General features: G+C 51.8%; 1 protein-coding gene across 1 annotated transcript in view; it reads right to left on the bottom strand.

Annotated features, from left to right (window-relative positions):
* Positions 1-21,738, bottom strand: part of TNNI3K (TNNI3 interacting kinase) — an 80,590-nt gene extending 58,852 nt beyond the window's left edge. Inside the window, exons 1-5 of the mRNA XM_068169763.1 lie at positions 21,663-21,738; positions 20,870-20,978; positions 15,905-15,990; positions 12,752-12,849; positions 10,042-10,152 (exon numbers count right to left, since the gene is read on the bottom strand). Of these exons, the coding sequence (XP_068025864.1) occupies positions 10,042-10,152; positions 12,752-12,849; positions 15,905-15,990; positions 20,870-20,978; positions 21,663-21,702 (444 nt within the window). The 5' untranslated portion in view covers positions 21,703-21,738. The remainder of the gene's footprint in view (positions 1-10,041; positions 10,153-12,751; positions 12,850-15,904; positions 15,991-20,869; positions 20,979-21,662) is intronic.
* Between the last annotated feature and the right edge of the window lie 883 nt (positions 21,739-22,621).

Here is a 22,621-nt window from a genome sequence, read left to right as displayed (position 1 = left end):
GAGCTCCTGTTAGAAACACCAGGCAGAGATGTGCCTGCGGGTCACAGGCTCACAGGAGGTCAGGGCTTGGAAGGCACCCAAAGAGATCATCCACTCCAACCCCCCTGCCACAGCAGGACCATACAATCCAGCTCAGCTCACACAGGAACACATCCAGATGGGCCCTGAGAGGCTCCAGAGAAGGAGACTCCACAACCTCTCTGGGCAGCCTGCTCCAGGGCTCTGTGAGCCTCACGATGAAGAAGTTCCTCCTTGTGTTGAGGTGGAACCTCCTGTGCTGCAGAATAAATTAGAATAAACTAAACCAGGTTGGAAGAGACCTTCAAGATCATCGTGTCCAACCCATCAACCAATCCAACCCACCCAAACAGCTAACCCATGGCACCAAGCACCCCATCAAGTCTCCTCCTGAACACCTTCAATGACGGCGACTCCACCACCTCCCCGGGCAGCCCATCCTAATGGGCAATCACTCTTTCTGTATAGAACTTCTTCCTAACATCCAACCTGAACCTCCCCTGGCACAGCCTGAGACTGTGTCCTCTTGTTCTGGTACTGGCTGCCTGGGAGAAGAGACCATCATCCACCTGTCTACAACCTCCCTTCAGGTAGTTGTAGAGAGCAAGAAGGTCTCCCCTGAGTCTCCTCTTCTCCAGGCTGAGCAGCCCCAGCTCCCTCAGTCTCTCCTCACAGGGCTGTGTTCCAAACCCCTCACCAACTTTGTTGCTCTTCTCTGGACTCATTCCAGCAAGTCAACCTCCTTCCTAAACTGAGGGGCCCAGAACTGGACACAGGACTCGAGGTGTGGCCTAACCAGTGCAGTGTACAGGGGCAGAATGACCTCCCTGCTCCTGCTGGCCACACTGTTCCTGATGCAGGCCAGGATGCCATTGGCCCTCTTGGCTGCCTGGGCACACTGCTGGCTCATGTTCAGCCTACCATCAACCAGCACCCCCAGGTCCCTCTCTGCCTGGCTGCTCTCAGCCACTCTGACCCCAGCCTGTAGCACTGCATGGGGTTGTTGTGGCCAATGTGCAGAACCCGGCACTTGGATGTGTTCAATCTCCTGCCCTTGGCCTCTGCCCATCTGCCCAGCCTGTCAAGGTCCCTCTGCAGAGCCTCTCTACCCTCCAGCAGATCAACTCCTGCCCCCAGCTTGGTGTCGTCAGCAAATTTACTGCTGATGGACTCAATGCCCTCATCCAGATCATCAATAAAGATGTTAAAGAGCACAGGGCCCAGCACTGCTCCCTGGGGCACACCACTGGTGCCTGGCTGCCAGCTGGCTGTGGCACCATTCACCACCACTCTCTGGGCTCGGCCCTCCAGCCAGCTCCTAACCCATCGCAGTGTGCTCCCGTCCAAGCCATGGGCTGACAGCTTGGCCAGCAGTTTGCTATGGGGGATGGTGTCAAAGGCCTTGCTGAGGTCCAGGTAGACCACATCCACAGCCTTCCCCACATCCACCAGGCGGGTCACCTGCAGCTTCCATCCATTGCTCCTTGTCCTGTCCCAGGGAGCAAGTGAGCAGAGCCTGTCCCCTCCCTGCTGAACCTCACCCTGTTGAGCTCAGCCCATTGATCAAGCCCAGCCTTGCAGAGCCTTGAAGGCGAGGAGCTGAGCACAACACATGCAAGCAGTCAGCTTACAGTTCTTGAGCTGAACACTGAATGTCACTGATGCTTTAGAAATCAGCCCCAAACCCTGTCTGCCAGGGAAAGGAAAGGGGAAAAAAAGAGAACAGGCTGATTTCTGTAGTACAAGGCACAGAAATGACTGCCTGGATTTTCCCAGAATAACCTTTAATTTTCTTTTAAGCATTATGAACACAGAGCAGTAAACAGAGCAGAGTTTTTAGAAGTGGGGAAAAAAAAAAAAGGAGGGGAAAAAAAAACCAACACCCAAATGAAAGGCCCTTTTAAATGTAAATGTGTGAAGGTAAATGCTCAAGCATAATTCCCTTGGTGTGTAAAGATTCCTTTGTGTTTTAGAAGATAATAGCCCCTTGGCTTCAATAAATAACCCAAAGTGTTTTCTTTCAGCTTCCCACGTCCTCCTGGACAGCTGTGAATTATCAAATATTTGCTTCCTGAATAACCTGTCAAAACAGGAGCCTGAATGGAACCACTCTGGCTCCCACACCACAGCCCAAAGGCTGCTGGGGTGTGTGCAGCCCCGGGGGAGCCGCTGGGCGCATCGCGGGGCTGGCGCCATGGATTGCTTGAGTAGTTCAACACACCATGGAATCAGCAAGGGTGGAAAAGACCTCAGAGGTCAGCAAGTCCAACCTATCACCCAACACCATCCAAACAACTCAACCATGGCACCAAGCGCCTCAGCCAGGCTCCTCTAAAACACCTCCAGGGATGGGGACTCCACCACATCCCAATGGCCAATCTCTCTTGCTGGGAAGAATTTCTTCCTCACTTCCAGCCTAAACCTCCCATGGCACAGCTTGAGACTGTGTCCTCTTGTTCTGGTGCTGCTTGCTTGGGAGAAGAGACCAACCCCCACCTGGCTCCAACCTCCCTTCAGGCAGTTGGAGAGAGCAAGAAGGTCTCCCCTGAGCCTCCTCTTCTCCAGACTAAGCAACCCCAGCTCCCTCAGCCTCTCCTCACAGGGCTGTGCTCCAGACCCCTCCCCAGCTTTCTTGCCCTTCTCTGGACACCTTCCAGCACCTCAACATCCTTCCTAACCTGAGGAGCCCAGAACTGGACACAGGACTCAAGGTGTGGCCTGAGCAGTGCTGAGTACAGGGCACAATGACTTCCCTGCTCCTGCTGGCCACACTCTTCCTGCTGCAGGCCAGGATGCCCTTGGCCTTCTTGGCCCCCTGGGCACACTGCTGGCTCATGTTCAGCTGCTGTCAGCTGCTACCCCTAGGTCCTGCCTGGCTGCTCTCAGCCACTCTGACCCCAGCCTGTAGCACTGCCTGGGGTTGCTGTGGCCAATGTGCAGCACCCAGTGCTTGCCATCCTGTTGGACTCTTCCCATCTGTCCAGCCTGGCAAGGTCCCTCTACAGAGCTCTCCAAACCTCTAACAGATCAACTGCTGCCCCCAACTTGGTGTCACCTGCAGACTTACTGAGGATGGACTCAATGCCCTCCTCCAGATCATCAATAAATATATTGAACAGGATGGAGCCCAGCATTGATTCCTGGGGGCCACCGCTAGTGCCTGGCTGCCAGCTGGCTGTGGCACCATTCACCACCACTCTCTGGGCTCGGCCCTCCAGCCCCATGGTGGATTTTCAAGATGAAAAAGCTGTGCTGAGCCATGTGGATGGTACCTCTGATGATGGAGGTGGCACTAGATGAATTCTGACACCTTTTCCCAGGCTGCAGAGATGGCGACCACGCCAGCTACTTTGTGATCTCCTGGTAGAAAAAGGGGCTTGTGAGTCACATTAAGCAAGCTCCACTCAGCTGTAGATGATGAGAGAGGCACAGAGACAATCCTGATAGCTTCACAGACAAGCTGCCTTTCTAAGAAAGAAGAAAGGAATCTCAGGAAACACTGGAAGCTGTCAGAGGCATTACAAGTAGGTGGGTGTGCTGGAGGGATGTGTGAAGAGAAAAATCACTGCAGAAAGCCAGGGGAAAAGTTCTGGTGCAAGAAAAGAGCTTTAAATTCTCATTTAGGAAACAAAAAACCCACCCATGCCAAAAATAGATTTGTGTCCCCAGGAGACAGACTGTAACTAGCAGCTCAGCTCAGCACCCAGGGGACATCTCTGTGCTGCAGAGAGGGCAGCTCTCAAGTGAGAGCTGCCTCCCCTCGAGGTGAGGAGGAAGTTCTTCCCAGCAAGAGAGATTGGCCATTGGGATGTGCTGCCCAGGGAGGTGGTGGAGTCACCATCCCTGGAGGTGTTCAGAAAAGGCTTGGATGTGGCACTTGGAGCCATGGTTTAGTTGTCAGGAGGTGTTAGGCATTAAGTAACAGGTTGGATTTGATGATCTCTGAGGTCTTTCCCCACCTGGTTGATTCCATGATTCAGTGCCTTGCTGTGATCAGGTGCAGCTGGTCACAGATTCACTGTGGGCAAGCCTGACCAAGCTGATTGTCCTCTCCAACAGGATAAGTGGATTTTGGGGGCAAGGGGAGAACAGTGTGTGCCATTGACTTCAGCATGGCCTTCAACACCATCTCACCAAGACACTCGTGGCAAAGCTGAGAGCTTATGGCCCAGGTGTGTGCAAGGCCAGTGAGTAGAAGAATAGTCAGATGTGGGCTTGGAGGGGAGTGGTTTAAGAGGTCTCCAGGCTGATGGCTGGTATCAAGCTGAACCCTGCAGGGCTCTGCCACTGGGAGCTGTTTCTTTCCATATCTCAGGCAGCAAGGGTCCTAATTCTTTCTAACTTCTCATGCAAGCCCTGGGAGGAGAGGCTGAGGGAGCTGGGGTTGCTTAGCCTGGAGAAGAGGAGGCTCAGGGGAGACCTTCTTGCTCTCTACAACTACCTGAAGGGAGGTTGTAGCCAGGTGGGGGTTGTTCTCTTCTCCCAGACAACCAGTACCAGAACAAGAGGACACAGTCTCAAGCTGTGCCAGGGGAGGGTTAAGCTGGAGGTGAGGAGAAAGTTCTTTCCCAGCAAGAGGAATTGTCATTGGGATGTGCTGCCCAGGGAGGTGGTGGAGTCCCCCAACCCTGGAGGGGTTCAAGGCAGGGGGATTGGATGTGGCACTTGGAGCCATGGTTTAGTTGTCAGGAGGTGTTAAGCATTAGGTTGGACTTGATGATCTCTGAGGTCTTTTCCCACCAGGTTGATTCTATGAAGGCAGGCAACAGAGTGCATTTTCTCATGTTTAGCAAAGGACATCAAATTATGTCCTCAGTACAGCCAAGGGGTGGGGCTGCTGTCCAGAGGGACCCAGACAGGCTAGAGGAATAGGCAAACACATCAAACACAAAACCCCTACTGCAACAGCTCAGACTGGGGAGCAGCTCTGTTGGGAGGGACCTCAGGAGCCTGGTGCACAGCAGGCTGAAGGTGAGCCAGCTGGTTGGCATGGCCACAAAGGCAGCCAGCAGCTTCCTAGGCTGGACTTGCAGCAGCAAGGGCAGGAGAAGAGCAAAACAGTTTTGTCTCCATCTAGCCTGTGTTTAGGGCTGAGCTGTAGCCATTCCTCTATCACCTGATGTCCCCTCCCAGCCAAGCAGCATCCAGAGGAGTCCTGCAGGTTTGATAGAATAGAATAACCAGGTTGGTAAAAGACCTTTGATATCATCAAGTCCAACCTCTCACCCAACACCATCTGATCAACTCAACCATGGCACCAAGTGCCTCAGCCAGGCTCTTCCTAAACACCTCCAGGGATGGGACTCCACCACCTCCCTGGGCAGCACATTCCAGTGGCCAATCTCTCTTGCTGGGAAGAACTTCTTCCTCCCCTCCAGCCTAAACCTCCCCAAATGATATAAACTGACATTAACACCAATAGAAAGCAAAAGTGTTACCCAGTCCTCAGGAGCAGAAAGATGAGCAAGCCCCTCCAGGGATGGAGCAGGAACCCTCAGCAGAGTTCCCCCTTTACACTGAGCATGATCATGGGCTATACCTGCAGCCAATTGGTGACAGCTGCCCTAAGCTCCTGGCTCACTCCAAGCTGCTAAGAGCCTGCAGGCCACAGCTGGCCAAGACTTACAGCCCAGTCAATCCAGGACAGGACTGCTTCCCTTTTCCTCCCATAGCCATTTTTTTCTTTCAAAATGATACTTGAGCACCTCACTTTGCAAACCCACCTCCCCTCCCTCAAAACTCTCTTATGAAGGAATTTTTCAGAAGCTTTGGAAACATTCAAGTCCAATTACCTTAGCTTCAAAGACAATTAATTAAACTAGTCTGAAGGTCAGGAGGAGTCAACAAAATCAAACCCAAGGCAAGCTACATAAGGACTTTGTCTGTTGGACAAGGCACAGGATAAAAACTCCTCTAGGGCAAATAAGATCAATGATTATTGACTTTCCAGCAGGCAAAGTATAAATGGGAAGACAACTTCAGCAAGCCAGGCCCTTGCACCACTGGATGATAGGTTGGACTTGATGATCTCTGAGGTCTTTTCCAACCTGGCTAATTCTAGTCTAGTCAAGTCAAGTCTAGTCTATGCTACTCTATGCTACTCTATCCTATCCTATCCTATCCTATCCTATCCTATCCTATCCTATCCTATCCTATCCTATCCTATCCTATCCCATTCTATTCTACTCTATCCTATTCCATCCTATGCTAACCAATCCCATTCTACTCCACTCCAATCTATTCTATCCCATCCCATCCCATCCCATCCCATCCCATTCCCATCCCATCCCATCCCATCCCCATCCCATCCCATCCCATCCCATCCCATCCCATCCCATCCATCCCATCCCATCCCCATTCTATTCTATTCTATTCTATTCTATTCTATTCTATTCTATTCTATTCTATTCTATTCTATTCTATTCTAATCTATCCTCAGAGATCATCAAGTCCAACCTATCACCAATGCCTAACACCCTCCTGACAACTAAACCATGGCTCCAAGTGCCACATCCAAGCCTATTTTGAACACCCCCAGGGACGGGGACTCCACCACCTCCCTGGGCAGCACATCCCAATGGCCAATCTCTCTTCCTGGGAAGAAATTTCTCCTCACCTCCAGCCTAAACCTCCCCTGGCACAGCTTGAGACTGTGTCCTCTTGTTCTGGTGCTGCTGCCTGGGAGAAGAGACCAAGCCCCACCTGGCTACAACCTCCCTTCAGGCAGTTGGAGAGAGCAAGAAGGTCTCCCCTGAGCCTCCTCTTCTCCAGGCTAAGCAACCCCAGCTCCCTCAGCCTCTCCTCCCAGGGCTGTGCTCCAGACCCCTCCCCAGCCTTGTTGCCCTTCTCTGGACACGTTCAGGTATCTCAATGTCCTCCTTAAGCTGAGGAGCCAGTACCATTGCCTGTTGCATTCTGCAAACAGCAGTTGGCATTCTGAGTTCACAACCCCTGGGGATGTCTCACTAGGGCTGGGGGATGCAGGCAAGATCAAGCAGTGCTACTTGATGTTTGCAGTCTGCAAAGCTGACAATCTGAAGTGTCAAAGTTTTTGTACAAGGGACCTGTTAGGGAACAGGGGGTTGGTCCCATCTCGAAGGTTGTCTACCACTAATAAATCCCTTTTCATTCAGAAGTCTTTCACTGCATCAGCATGTTTGCCCCTCCTGTCTCCCCTGGAATGTAGCTTGTGACCAGGGGTGCATTCAAAGGACTTAACAAGCCTTGAAAAATTAAATTGATGTGACACTGTTGAAATTGTCACAAAATCCTCTCCTCTCCTCTCCTCCTCCCTCTCCTCTCCTCTCCTCTCCTCTCCTCTCCTCTCCTCTCCTCTCCTCTCCTCTCCTCTCCTCTCCTCTCCTCTCCTCTCCTCTCCTCTCCTTCCTCTCTCCTCTCCTCCTCTCCTCTCCTCTCCTCTCCTCTCCTCTCCTCTCCTCTCCTCTCCTCTCCTCTCCTCTCCTCTCCTCTCCTCTCCTCTCCTCTCCCTCTCCTCTCCTCTCCTCTCCTCTCCTCTCCTCTCCTCTCCTCTCCTCTCCTCTCCTCTCCTCTCCTCTCCTCTCCTCTCCTCTCCTCTCCTCTCCTCTCCTCTCCTCTCCTCTCCTCTCCTCTCCTCTCCTCTCCTCTCCTCTCCTCTCCTCTCCTCTCCTCTCCCTCTCCTCTCCTCTCCTCTCCTCTCCTCTCCTCTCCTCTCCTCTCCTCTCCTCTCCTCTCCTTCTCCTCTCCTCTCCTCTCCTCTCCTCTCCTCTCCTCTCCTCTCCTCTCCTCTCCTCTCCTCTCCTCTCCTCTCCTCTCCTCTCCTCTCCTCTCCTCTCCTCTCCTCTCCTCTCCTCTCCTCTCCTCTCCTCTCCTCTCCTCTCCTCTCCTCTCCTCTCCTCTCCTCTCCTCTCCTCTCCTCTCCATGGTTGAGTTGATCAGATGGTGTTGGGTGAGAGGTTGGACCTGATGATCTCTGAGGTCTTTTCCAGCCTGGTTAGTTCTGCATTCTGTAAGAAGCCTTCCACAGCCCAGGTTGCTCAAGCCCTCATGCAACCTGGCCTTGAACACCTCCAGGGAGGGGGCAGCCCAGCCTCCCTGGGGCAGGGTTCCAGTGTCTCCCCAGCCTCACTGTAAAGAATTTCTTCCTCCTCTCCAGCCTGAATCTCTACATTTCTTGCCATGTACACACAGAGAGGTTTTCCTCCCTGCTGCAAATTGCAAGCCTGCTTCATTCCAGCCATCCAGCCAAGCTCTTCTACCTCGGATGTGTGTCCCATGTCCAAGCTGCTCGCTGTGTAAAGGTGAGCATCAGTCTCACCTGCATGCCCTGAGTTTGTTTTCTTGTGTTTCTTGTTGATTATCTGCCTGTAAAGGATCCTGCTGCTCCAGACTCCATCAATTAGCCCAGCACTCTGCCTTTGAAACTTCTGCTCAGGCAGGAGACAAAGACTTTGTGTGCTTAATGCACCCGGAGGAGATGGCAGGCGAAGCCCCCGGCTCCAGGAGCGCTCTGCAGCGGTGAGCCCTTCATTCCTGAGGTAATTTTGCACACCCACTCCTTCAGGGGATTGAAGAAATAAATAAATTAGCCTGAGTGAGCCGTTGTCAAGGTGACAGAAACGAGATGAGGTGTGAAATGACTGAGCTGGGGTGGCAAATGATAAGAAAACACATTCCTGATTGACAGCGTGTCTAGAAGGAAGGGCCTGACTGCAGGCAGCTGGGGAACCTCATCCCTCCCTCCCCTCCCCTTCTCCCCACAGCCATCACTCTCCAGCCCACAGGAGGCTTGTCAAGATTGATGCTTGAGGTTCATGCCAGCCTTCCCCTGACAAGTTTCCTCTGCACTAATCCACAGTATCAAATAGCTCCAAAGTGAGAACCCCTGGCTCTGAAGTGAAAAGCATGGTGGCTGTGAAGCAGAGCCATGACACCTAGGAGAGGAGGGAGTAAAAGTCTTCTGCTCTGCCTCTTCCCCAGGCAGAGCAGCAGTGATTGGAAGCCTCACTCCATATCCAGGTTTGGAAGTGCTCACATGTGAGGAGTGACTGAATTCCAGCATCTGTCCAGTGGTTAGCAGGTCTGGTACCTAGAAAACATCTCTGCCACTTATTGCTAAGACTTTAAGGACAGTTGCACAGAATCACAGTACTGATGGAATCACAGAATCATGGACTTGGTTTGTTTGAAAGAGACCTCTCAAGGTCCATCCAGTCCAACCCCTGTGCAGTCAGCAGGGACATATGCAAATAGAGAAGGGTTGCTCAGGCCCCCAGGCAACCTGACACCTGACCTGCAATGGTTCCAGGGATGGAGAATCTCCTGCCCCTCTGGGCAACCTGGGCTAGGATCTCACCACCCTCAGTATCAAACATTTCTCCCTTCTCTCCAGCCTGAATCTCTCTCTTTTACTTCAAACCATCACCCCTTGCCCTGGCACAACAGGCCCTGCTCAAAGTCCTTCTTGGAGGGTCCCTTGAAGCGCTGGAAGGCCACCAGAAGGTCTCCCTGTAGCCTTCTCTTCTCCAGGCTGAACAACCCCGACTCCCTCAGCCTGGCCTCCCAGCAGAGGGCTTCCAGCCCTCCCAGCACTGCTGTGGCCCTAAAGGCCAAAGCTGCACCAACAGGTCCTTGGCCTTTGTGTCTCAAGCTGCACCAGGGGAAGTTTAGGCTGGAGGTGAGGAGGAGAAAGTTCTTCCCAGAAAGAAGAATTGGCCACTGGAATGTGCTGCCCAGGGAGGTGGTGGAGTCCCCATCCCTGGAGGTGTTCAGGAGGGGATTGGATGTGACACTTGCAGCCATGGTTTAGTTAGTCATGAGGTGCTGGGTGGCAGGTTGGACTTGATGATCTTTAGGTCTTTTCCAACCTTATTGATTGGATGACTCATACTCTATGCATGATTTTTCAGTGTCAGCTCTGTGCACAGCTGCGGTTTTCCCCCCAAACCTTACAGAAAACAATCACTGTATTGCACTTGTCCTCAGTCTTGTTTGTGAGTGAGCCTGAGCAAGCTGCTGAGACAGCCTCTGAGAGGAGCCCCCCACCTGGTGGTGTCCAGCGATGGTGGCGATGTGCAGGGCGGTCAAGGCTCCGTACCCCACCTGCTGGATGTCAGCTCCCCCGTGCAGCAGCGCTGTCAGCAGCTCCACGTTGTCCTAAAGGCACAGGGTGGAAATCTGTTATTCCTGGAACAGAGCTGGGAGCGCAGCAGGCAGGGACCCAGAGGCAGCTGGGGCTGTCTGCACCTTTCCTGCCGTCAGGCTGCTGCCTTGCATAGAATCATCACGGAATGGGTGGGGGCAGAAAGGACATCAAAGGTCACTCTGTTACACCCCCCCTGCTGTGTGCAGGGGCACCTCAGGGTGCTCAAGGCCTCATCTAACATGCCTTTGAACACCTCCAGGGAGGAGGCATCCACAACCTCTCTGGCCAACCTGTTTCAGTGCCTCTCCACTCTCATTGTAAAGAATTTCTTCCTAGTATCTTAGAATGGAATGGAATGGAATGGAATGGAATGGAATGGAATGGAATAGAATAGAATAGAATAGAATAGAATAGAATAGAATAGAATAGAATAGAATAGAATAGAATAGAATAGACCAGACCAGGTTGGAAAAGACCTCAGAGATCATCGAGTCCAACCTCTCACCCAACACCATCTAATCAACTCAACCATGGCACCAAGCACCCCATCCAGTCTCTTCTTAAACACCTCCAGGGATGGTGATTCCACCACCTCCCTGGGCAGCACATCCCAATGACCAGTCTCTCTTGCTGGGAAGAATGTCTTCCTCACATCAAGCCTGAACCTCCCCTGCCACAGCTTGAGACTGTGTCCTCTTGTTCCAGTGCTGCTTGCCTGGCAGAAGACACCAACCCTCACCTGGCTGCAACCTCCCTTCAGGGAGTTGGAGAGAGCAAGAAGGTCTCCCCTGAGCCTCCTCTTCTCCAGGCTAAGCAACCCCAGCTCCCTCAGCCTCTCCTCCCAGGGCTGTGCTCCAGACCCCTCCCCAGCTTTCTTGCCCTTCTCTGGACACCTTCCAGCAGCTCAACCTCTTTCCTGAACTGAGTTCATGTTGCCTTTAAAAACCTCTCAGCCTCCAAGCCATTAGAAGTGCTCAGCAAACTGGGTTACAGGTCACAACATGGAATCATGGCATCACAGAAACAGAGAACAGAGTCATTTTGGCTGGAAGAGGCTTTTAAGCTCTCCACATCCAACCACTACCCCAGCACTGCCAGACCACCACTAAACCATGTCCCTCAGCACCACATCTCCACAGCTGTGAAGCCCCTCCAGGAATGAGGACTCCACCACTGCCCTGGGCAGCTTGGGCCAGGCCTGGACAACCCTCTGGGGGAAAAAATTGTTCCTCATGCTCAACCTGTCCCTCCTAGGGTGCAATCTGAGGACGTTTCTCCTTGTCCTATTGCTTGCTCCTTGGGAAAAGAGACCTCCAGAGGTGGTGACTCTACCACTTCCCCAACATCCCAGTAAAGAAGGGCACTCAAGGAGCTCCCAGGAGATATTCTTTAGGGAAATGCTCTCTTTGTCCACTTCAATCCCTGCTCCTGCTTTTATTTGCACTCCTTTTTATTCATGGTCTTCAAGGATAAATATAACAGTGAAGACAACTCATATGGAAGCTGAATCATGGAATCATAGAATTTCCTCAGTAGGAAAAGACCTCTGAGCCCAACCATCATGTAGGACTTGAGGAGAGAGCACAAGAAAGGAAGAAATCATCAAATGAATGGCTTCCAGATTCTTTCTCTTAACGTCTATACCAGCAAAAAGGACTCTCCTCTACCCTGAGCAGCTTTGCATGGTCTGATCAAGCATTGTCCCCTGCTGGATGACACTGTGAAAGTCCAGCCATCCTGTGGGACTTGAGGAGAGACCACAAGAAAGGGAGAAATCATCAAATGAATGGCTTCCAGACTCTTTCTCTTAATGTCTATGAGAGCAAAAAGGACTCTCCTCTACCCTAAGCAGCCTTGTATGGTCTGATCAAGCATTGTCTCCTCCTGCATGACACTGTAAAAAGCCAACCATCCTGTGGGACTTGAGGAGAGACCACAAGAAAGGAAGAAATCATCAAATGAATGGCTTCCAGACGCTTTCTCTTAGTGTCTATAACAGCAAAAAGGACTCTCCTCTACCCTGAGCAGCCTTGCATGGTCTGATCAAGCATTGTCTCCTCCTGCATGACACTGTGAAAGTCCAGCCATCACCTGGGACTTGAGGAGAGAGCACAAGAAAGGGAGAAATCATCAAATGAATGGCTTCCAGGTTCTTTCTCTGAGTGTCTATAACAGCAAAAAGGACTCTCCTCTACCCTGAGCAGCCTTGTATAATCTGATCCATCTTTCCCAAGCAGCATTGTCCCCTCCTGCATGACACTGTGAAAGCCCAACTATCACATGGGACTTGAGGAGAGACCACAAGAAAGGAAGAAATCATCAAATGAATGGCTTCCAGACTCTTTCTCTTAGTGTCTATAAGGGCAAAAAGGACTCTCCTCTACCCTGAGCAGCCTTGCATGGTCTGATCCCTCTTTCCCAAGCAGCATTGTCCCCTGCTGGATGACGCTGTGAAAGCCCACGCTGGTTCCCTGTGCTGTGCTCGTCACAAGTCATCTTCCTGTGCACCCTAAATATGTGAAGTTTCTATTTTCACCAGAATTGGCAGCCAGAGAGTTTGAGCTGCTCAGCTCTGGTTCCTTTCCATCAGTTCTGCTCAGAATGATTCACCTTATAAGCAGCCAGGTGCAGAGCTGTGAATCCATTCCTGGTGAGCCGGGACGGGCGCAGCCCTTTCAGCATCAGGGTTCTGATGTGCGACTTGGTACCTTCAGAAAGAGGGTTAGAAAGCAGTTATGGGCAGGAAAGAACCAGCAGAGGAACAAAGAAGCTTCAGTGTGGCTTTGAAAGCAAAGAATCAGGGAGCTCCTCTGCTGAGCTAGGCAAGACATAAAACAAAAAGCTGGGGTCAGAGAGGCTGGAGAGCAGCCAGGCAGAAAGGGACCTGGGGGGTAGCGGTTGATAGTAGGCTAAACATGAGCCAGCAGTGTGCCCAGGTGGCCAAGAAGGCCAAGGGCATCCTGGCCTGCATCAGGAAGAGTGTGGCCAGCAGCAGCAGGGAGGTCATTCTGCCCTGTGCTCAGCACTGCTTAGGCCACACCTTGAGTCCTGTGTCCACTTCTGGGCTCCTCAATTTAGGAGGGACATTGAGAGACTTGAAGGTGTCCAGAGAAGGGCAAGAAAGCTGGGGAGGGGTCTGGAGCACAGCCCTGGGAGGAGAGGCTGAGGGAGCTGGGGTTGCTTAGCCTGGAGAAGAGGAGGCTCAGGGGAGACCTTCTTGCTCTCTCCAACTCCCTGAAGGGAGGTTGTAGCCAGGTGGGGGTTGATCTCTTCTCCCAGGCAAGCAGCACCAGAACAAGAGGACACAGTCTCCAGCTGTGGCATGGGAGGTTTAGGCTGGAGGTGAGGAAGAAGTTCTTCATAGAAAGAGAGATTGGCCATTGGGATGTGCTGCCCAGGGAGGTGGTGGAGTCCCCATGCCTGGAGGAGTTCAGAAAAGGATTGGATGTGGCACTTAGAGCCATGGTTTAGTTAGTCAGGAGGTGTTGGGTGATAGGTTGGACTTGATGATCTCAAAGGTCTCTTCCACCCTGGTTATTTCTATTTCTATTTCTATTTCTATTTCTATTTCTATTTCTATTTCTATTTCTATTTCTATTTCTATTTCTATTTCTATTTCTATTTCTATTTCTATTTCTATTTCTATTTCTATTTCTATTTCTATTCTAGCCTGTCCTGTCCTGTCCTGTCCTGTCCTGTCCTGTCCTGTCCTGTTCTAGCACAGATCACAGGTTCACACATTGCACTGCGTTGGAAGCGACCCTGGAAGGTCATCTTGTCCAACCCCCCTGCTGTCAACAGGGACACCTCCAACTAGAGCAGGTTGCTTAGGGCCACATCAAGTTTGACCTTGAATGTGTCCAGGGATGGGGCCTCAACAACATCTCTGGGCAAGCTGTTCCAGTGTGGTGCCACCCTCGTGGTGAAGCAACGAGGAGCAAAGATCCTGTCTCTCAGCGGCGCAGGATCACACCCTCCTCCGTGCTGGCATCTAACTGAGATGGAGAAGAGTGTTGGTGTGTGCTGTCAGTGAGGCACTCTGCAGAGCTGAAGCCTCTCTGCCTCTCACAGCCCATTTCTGCTGGAAATGGCATCACAAGTGCAGAGCCTGTGCCTGAGCTAGGGACTCACCGTGTGGAGCGCTGAGCAGCAGCGTGGAACCGAGTGGAAAATTCCACCACCAGTCTCTCTTCATGAGCATCCCCTAAGATACCACCTCTTGCATAGCCTGAGTTTCTGTTGCAAAAATCCTCTCAGCTGAGGGTTTTTCACTAAAGCATTTGAGTTATTCTTCTTTTAATCTCCGTGAAATAAACCCCAGGCGTTTCCTTTATGCTGGAGACTAAAGGTGATGTGTACATGGCGAAGGTCTGCTCAAGCTGGGTCCTTCTCTTGGAGCTCACAGCATGTGCAGAATGCAGCAATGAGCCATCCCACATGGGCAGTATGGCTTGACTGACTAGTGCCTACAGCAAGTGCTTACAGAACCCCAGAAAGGTAGGTTTGGGAGGGACCTCTGGAGATCATCCAGTCCAACCCCCTTGCTAAAGCAGGGCACCCACAGCAGCTTGCCCAGCAGCACAATGCCCAGCTGGCTTTGGAAGCTCTCCAGAGAGGGAAACTGCACAACCCCTCTGGGCAGCTTGCTTTAGGGCTCCAGCACCCTCTCATCAAACAAGTTTCTCCTGCTCAGATGGAACCTCCTGGGTTCCAGTTTGTGCCCACTGCCCCTTGGCCTGTCTCTGGGCACCACAGAGAAGAGTCTGGCCCCATCCTGTTGTTTCCCACAGGTCCTTTAGTTCTTGCTGAGCATTGATCAGATTCCTCTCTCAGGCTGCTCTTCTCCAGGCTCAAGAGACCCAGGGCTCTCAGCCTTAGTTGCATGGTTTAGTTGATTAGGTGGCGTTGGATGATGGGTTGGATGTGATGATCTTGAAGGTCTCTTCCAACCTGGTTCAGTCTGGTCCTATCCTATCCTATCCTATCCTATCCTATCCTATCCTATCCTATCCTATCCTATCCTATCCTATCCTATCCTATCCTATCCTATCCTACCCTACCCTACCCTATCCTATCCTATCCTATCCTATCCTATCCTATCCTATCCTATCCTATCCTATCCTATCCTATTCTATTTCCTCCTCACAGAGATGCTCCAGGCCCTTCAGCAAAACCTTTGTAGCCACAGCTGAACTCCCTCCAGTATTTCCCTGTCTCTCTTGAACTGAGGAGCCCAAAACTGGACCAGTTCTCTCGCTGTGGCCTCACCAGGGCAGGGTACAGGGAGAGGAGAACCTCCCACAATCTTCCAGCCACACTCTTCTTCACAGTATCACATTCTCACAGTATTACTAAGGTTGGAAGAGACCTCGGGGATCATCGAGTCCAACCTATCAACACAGACCCCATGACTAGACCATGGCACCAAGTGCCACATCCAATCCCCTCTTGAACACCCTCTTCATGAGGCCACTGGCCTTCTTGGCCACAGAAGGCCACTGGTGCTTAGCTGAACACCTGCAGTAAAACACTGCCCATCATCAACCATGACCCCTGGACTGCAGAAGCAGCTCCAATGCGGTGTGGTGGAACCTGACTCAAGCCCCAAGCAGCAAAGTCAGGAGTAAGACTTACAAATGTTTTCCCCAGCTCTCAGCAAACACAGGCAGAAAGGTACAGAAGGTAGACCCTTGCTGGCAACTGCCAGCCAGAGGGAATCAGCAGCCAGGCAGCGAGGAGGTTTGAAGAACACCAGGCACATACCCCCACAGATGCAGCAGAGGTGAAGAAGAGAGAGCCCGTTCTCCGTGCGGTAATTTAAATTGACTTTGCAGAAGGCTTCATCAGAGCTGAAAAAAAGAAATTTTACAGCTGATTACTGTTGTCATCCTTTAGCACAACTTCTTTCACTTGGAAAACACTTGAAAGAGAAATCCCAGCGTAGCTGTTTTGCAGGCACAAGGCTAAATTTATGCCCACTTTGCACTCCGAGTACGGAGATGCTTCACTGATCCCCAGCGAGCAGGCAGATTGATGGTCCTCTGAGCATGCCTGCGATCCAGCCTCAGTCCATACATCCTAAACACAGCTAAATCAGCCTGCAGCAGGAAGAGTGTGGCCAGCAGGAGCAGGGAAGTCATTCTGCTCTGTGCTCAGCACTACTTAGGACACACCTGGAGTCCTGTGTCCACTTCTGGGCCCCTCAGGTTAGGAAAGATGTTGAGATGCTGAAAGGTGTCCAGAGAAGGGCAAGAAAGCTGGGGAGGGGTCTGGAGCACAGCCCTGGGAGGAGAGGCTGAGGGAGCTGGGGTTGCTTAGCCTGGAGAAGAGGAGGCTCAGGGGAGACCTTCTTGCTCTCTGCAACTCCCTGAAGGGAGGTTGTAGCCAGGTGGGGGTTGGTATCTTCTCCCAGGCAGGCAAGCAGCACCAGAACAAGAGGACACAGTCTCAAGCTGTGCCAGGGGAACTTTAGGCTGGAGGTGAGGAGAAAGTTCTTCCCAGAAAGAGGAATTAGCCACTGGAATGTGCTGCCCAGGGAGGTGGTGGAGTCCCCATCCCTGGAGGTGTTTAAGAAGAGCCTGGCTGAGGCACTTGGTGCCATGGTTGAGTTGATTAGATGGTGTTGGGTGATAGGTTGGACTTGAATGATCTCTGAGGTCTTTTCCAACCTGGTCTATTCTATTCTATTCTATTCTATTCTATTCTATTCTATTCTATTCTATTCTATTCTATTCTATTCCATTCCATTCCATTCCATTCCATTCCATTCCATTCCATTCCATTCCATTCCATTCCATTCCATTCCACTCTAAATTGGAGACACAATTTGACTTGTTTTACCCAAGCAGAGATTAAATCTTATCTGGGCCTGGGTTTTCACATGCACTCCTCAGAAGAGGGGCACCACATGCTAAGGAAGCTGATATTTTTTCTGTCCTAAATGTAAATCAGTGTGGTGTGGACACATTTCCTTCACACATTCCAGTCACAATCCCTCTGTTTGGTGACAGCCCCTCGTCTACCACTTCCACTTTACTGACGTGGAAAATGTTTTGCTCAGTAAAAATAAAAGCTCATTCTTCAGCAGTGTTTTATCTCTGTGCAGCTCTCCTCTGACAAGCTGTGATTAATGATAGCGATCCAAGGCTCAGCCGTCCTGCAGCCTTCCCCCCGGGACCAGCTGAGGGGAAAATGAATTCCAGCCTCTGGGAAACAAGATCTTAAAATCAGAGAGTCATCAAGGCTGGAAAAGACCTCTAAGATCATCAAACCCAGTCAGAAAGGGACTTGGGGGTACTGGTTGAAAGTAGGCTGAACAGGAGCCAGCAGTGTGCCCAGGTGGCCAAGAAGGCCAAGGCCATCCTGGCCTGCAGCAGGAAGAGTGTGGCCAGCAGGAGCAGGGAAGCCATTCTGCCCTGTGCTCAGCACTGCTTAGGCCACACCTTGAGTCCTGTGTCCAGTTCTGGGCTCCTCAATTTAAGAAGAACATTGAGATGTGTCCAGAAAAGGGCAAGAAAGCTGGGGAGGGGTCTGGAGCACAGCCCTGGGAGGAGAGGCTGAGGGAGCTGGGGTTGCTTAGCCTGGAGAAGAGGAGGCTCAGGGGAGACCTTCTTGCTCTCCACAACTCCCTGAAGGGAGGCTGTAGCCAGGTCTCTTCTCCCAGGCAGGCAAGCAGCACCAGAACAAGGGGACACAGTCTCAAGCTGTGCCAGGGGAGGTTTAGGCTGGAGGTGAGGAAGAAATTCTTCCCAGCAAGAGAGACTGGCCATTGGGATGTGCTGCCCAGGGAGGTGGTGGAGTCACCATCCCTGGAGGTGTTCAAGACAGGCTTGGATGTGGCACTTGGAGTCGTGGTTTAGTTGCCAGGAGGTGTTAGGTATTGGGTAATAGGTTGGAGTTGATGATCTCTGAGGTCTTTTCCACGCTGGTTGATTCCCTGATTCTCTGATTCTCTGGTCTTTGCTGTGCCCTCTTGTGCTGGTGGGGATGTGCACCCTGCAGGCACCGGTGCCTGGCAGTGCCTGTGTGGGGAGCGGATGGCTGTGTCCCCAGGGTGAACTCTGCAAGCCCCAGAAGCACAGAACATCATCCTGCTGGCTGAGTCACATCTCCTGCTTCAATTTCCATCTTTAAGCTGTGTTAAAAATTCACCTCCTGAGCCCTTAATGTGTGCTTGAGAATCCAGGGGGGTTGTAGCCAGATACTGAAATCTTCCTCTGTTTCTGGTGTGAAAAAGAAAAGCCTTCAGTTTGTTTTCTGGCTGATAATTGATTTTAATATGGTTTGAGCCCTTGTAAAGCAGCAGAAATTGCCTGGTTTTATGGGGAAAGATTGCAAAGAAGGTTTCCTGTATTAAAAGCTGCAATCAAAATGCTCAGGTTGACAATGAAAACTGGATCAAATGACTGCACCACACCCAGGCTTGTCTGGGTGCCTTCCTGATGCCTTTCTGCTGACATCAGATCTGGAGCCCCTAGTACAGGAAGGATCTGGAGGGGCTGGAAGGTGTCCAGAGAAGGGCCATGAGGATGAGCAGAGGGCTGGAGCTGCTCTGCTCTGAGGACAGACTGAGGGAGTTGGGGCTGTTCAGTCTGGAGAAGAGAAGGCTCCCAGGAGACCTCACTGTGGCCTTCCAGGATCTGCAGGGGGCTCCAAGAAAGCTGGGGAGGGACTTTTGAGGGTGTCAGGGAGTGATAGGACTGGGGGGGATGGAGCAGAACTAGAAATGGGGAGATTGAGATTGGATGTGAGGAAGAAGTTGTTGCCCATGAGGGTGGTGAGAGCCTGGCCCAGGTTGCCCAGGGAGGTGGTGGAAGCCTCCTGCCTGGAGGTGTTTGCAGCCAGGCTGGAGGTGGCTGTGAGCAACCTGCTGTGGTGTGAGGTATCCCTGGCCATGACAGGGGGGTTGGGACTGGCTGAGCCTTGAGGTCCCTTCCAACCCTGACAATTCTGTGATTCACTTACCTTCCTTATCTCAAATAAAGAGTGTGCAGCCTCCCATTTCAGATAGTTTTACTGATAAAGAGGTTTAAAATGAGCCAAACACTGAAGCACTTCACTGGACCATGGCCCTTGTGGTCAGTGTACCACACTGAGAGCCCAGTGTCCTCCTTCACATGACAGGCTGAAGCAGGGCTAACTCTGTTAGCTGGAAGTGAGCACCAGGATTAGTTTCTTCGGAGCAGCCTGGCTTTTCTGAGCTTGTGATGTCTTTGTGATTAGAATCCTCTGTTTGGTTTTTGCTTTGTTTTTTTCCAAGTGGTCTGCAGTTATTTACCTGATGATTTTCCTACTTGCCCACAGTCAGTGAGCTGAATGGAGCATGAGTAGGGGACTGGAGCACTGCCTGGGGAGGAGAGGGTGAAGGACCTGGAGCTCTTTAGTCTGGAGAAGAGAAGACTGAGAGGGGATTTAATCAATGCCTATCAATATCTGAGGGCTGGGGGTCAGGAGGGAGGGGACAGGCTCTGCTCACTTGCTCCCTGGGATAGGACAAGGAGCAATGGATGGAAGCTGCAGCACAGGAGGTTCCACCTCAACACAAGGGGGAACTTCTTCACTGTGAGGGTGACAGAGCCCTGGAGCAGGCTGCCCAGAGAGGTTGTGGAGTCTCCTTCTCTGGAGCCTTTCCAGCCCCATCTGGATGTGTTCCTGTGTGACCTGAGCTAGACTGTAAGGTCTCTGGCAGGGGGGTTGGAGTGGGTGATCTCTTTGGGTGCCTTCCAAGCCCTGACCTCCTGTGAGCCTGTGATCCCTGCCTGCAGATGCACAGGAGCAACTCCAAAAGGAACACACCAAGAGCAGGCATCCCCTTAGGGCTAATTAATTTACAAGAGCACATAGGTGTTTGTTGGGAAATATTGTCATGAGTAATTAACAGCCACCAGGCTGTGACAGTTGGGGTTGTTCAGCCTGTGGAAGAGAAGGCTCTGGGGACACATTCTGCTGGCCTTTCAATACCTGAAGGGGGCTAGAGGAGAGCTGGGGATCAACGTTTTACAAAGGCTGGTAGTGACAGGGCAAGAGCTGGAAGGGAGGAGATTTAGACTGGAAGGCAGGAAGAAATTCTTTCCAGTGAGGCTGGGGAGACACTGGAACAGGTTGCCCAAGCAGGTTGTGGATGCCCCCTCCCTGGAGGTGTTCAAGGCCAGGCTGGATGAGGGCTTGAGCAACCTGGGCTGGTGGATCACAGGATGTCAGGGGTTGGAAGAGACCCAGAGAGATCATCCAGTCCAACCCCCCTGCCAGAGCAGGACCATACAATCCAGCACAGCTCACACAGGAACACATCCAGACATGCCTTAAAAGGCTCCAGAGAAGGAGACTCCACAACCTCTCTGGGCAGCCTGTTCCAGTGCTCTGTGAGCCTCACAGTAAAGAAGTTCCTCCTTGTGTTGAGGTGGAGCCCCCTGTGCTGCAGCTTCCATCCATTGCTCCTTGCAATGTGGGACACAGTCCTGCCCATGGCAGGGGGGTTGGAACTGGATGACCTTTGAGGTCCTTTCCAGCCCAAACCATTCTGTGAAGCTATGAATACTTCTGGTCCTGCTGTGCTGTGAGGCTCTGGCTGAGGGCTGCAACAACAGTCCCAAAAATAGACATCGAGGAGCGCACGTTCCAGACGTGAGGAACTCCTCCCGTAAGCAAACACCTGGAACCAAACCCACTGCTGAGGAGCAAGTGCTCATCTGAAAGACATTCACAAACAGGCTTTCCAGGGCATTTTACCTGAAAACATGCTGCAGCTCTGCCAGCTCCTTCTCTCTGATCTGCAGGTCATCCTCCAGGCGCTCTATGATTATGGTGTATGACTCGCTGACTTTCTTCTTCCATTCATCTGACAACGACAACAGCAACAAAAACACTCACAGGACACCTCAGGAACACAGGAAACCCAGGGACTCAAACTGCCATTGTCCCAGCAACCAGAGCACTCCGAGTTTTCAAACACCCAGTCGCAGGCTGCTTCACAAAGTCTTCTACTACACGAGGAAGGTCTAAAATGTTACAGCTCTCAACCCTTCCCCTTCTGCACGCAGCAAGGGCACAGCTGCCCTGGTACATATGGATCCCATACACACCAGCGTGGATATCCTGATCCCACAGCCAGCCAATGCAAGTGAAGCCTCACCAGAAACGTTTTTCCCCTGAGCAAAAGAAAAGCTGCAGCCTGAGGCTGCATCTCAGCACAGACACAGGGCACAACAAGGTTGGAAGCCGAAGGGTTGGAAGCAGCAGCTGAGCACCAGCCTTAAGGGCTTGAAGCACCAGTTAAAAGCCACACAATGACCCAAGTTAGAGTGATCTTACACCACTGCACAGAGACATTTGGTTTCTGAGCTTGTTGCCTTTCCCAGGCTATGCTAAATTCTTCTTCTTGTCAGCCAAGGACAACACACCACCTTCTCCTCCAACTCGACCAGCCAGGAGCTGTTCCCGACAAACCGTCTGCTCCTTGCAGATGGATTGGGGGGGGAGGGAGGGGAAACAAACAGCAATTAAAACAAGCAGCATTAATTACCAGTGCATGTTTGGGTTGGTCTAGACTTGTAATTCCCCATTTGTCCAAGGGATCTTCTTTGTTTCAGCCAAGCTCTCGCAGCAATCTGACTCCCTGTGGGAGAGCAGCGAGAGCCCTCCTGAGAAATACTTTTGATAGCCCACAGCTAAAAATAGCCTCTGTGCCAAAGGGAAGGTCATGCAACAATGGCACAGAGCAAGGCTGTGCTGTCAGCTGGGAAAACATCACCAAGGCACTTCCTCAGCTGGCTGATCTGCTGCCCAAGTCCACAGGAACGCTCCCCTCAGCTGGTGAACTCCTCAGGCTGGTGGAATGGTAGTGACTGGCAGGACATGGAAGGTGATTCTGCCTCTCTGCTCCACTCTGGTGAGATCCCACCTGCAGCACTGCATTCAGTTCTGGTGCCTCCAGCATAAGAGGGACTGCTGGAGCAGGTCCAGAGGAGGTCACAAAGATGATCAGAGGGCCAGAGCACCTCCCCTGTGGGGTCAGGATGAGAGAGCTGGGGTTGTTCAGCTTGGATAAGGCTCCAGGAAGACATGGGACTTCTGAGTACAGAATTAACCAGGTTGGGAAAGACCTCAGAGAGCACTGAGTCCAACCTATCACCCAACATATCTAATCGATTTGGGGCTCTTGGTAAAATTGCCCCTTGTAAGCTTCAAGTCCCCAAAGGAGACAAAGTGATTGGGAGATGTGTGATGCCACCCTTGGCCCTTCTTCAGCAGCTCCCTTGGGCAACTGGGCTTGGGGAAGCCCTCAGGGGACTGGTGGCAGCAGGACTGAAGTAAAACATTGAGACTACCCAGCTGGGTTTTGATGGTGGTGGTGTTTCCTAGAATCATAGAATGGTTAGGGTTGGAAGGGACCTCAAGGATCATCTAGAATACAGAATACAGAATTAACCAGGTTGGAAAAGACCTCAAAGACCATTGAGTCCAACCTCTCACCCAACACCG

Source organism: Melanerpes formicivorus, unplaced genomic scaffold, assembly GCF_026170545.1.
Source record: "Melanerpes formicivorus ecotype bairdi unplaced genomic scaffold, bMelFor1.0.p_v2 SCAF_222, whole genome shotgun sequence".
Taxonomy (NCBI): domain Eukaryota; kingdom Metazoa; phylum Chordata; class Aves; order Piciformes; family Picidae; genus Melanerpes; species Melanerpes formicivorus.
The sequence above is the reverse complement of the archived record's forward strand: the minus strand, read 5'-3'. Positions and strand labels throughout refer to the sequence as shown.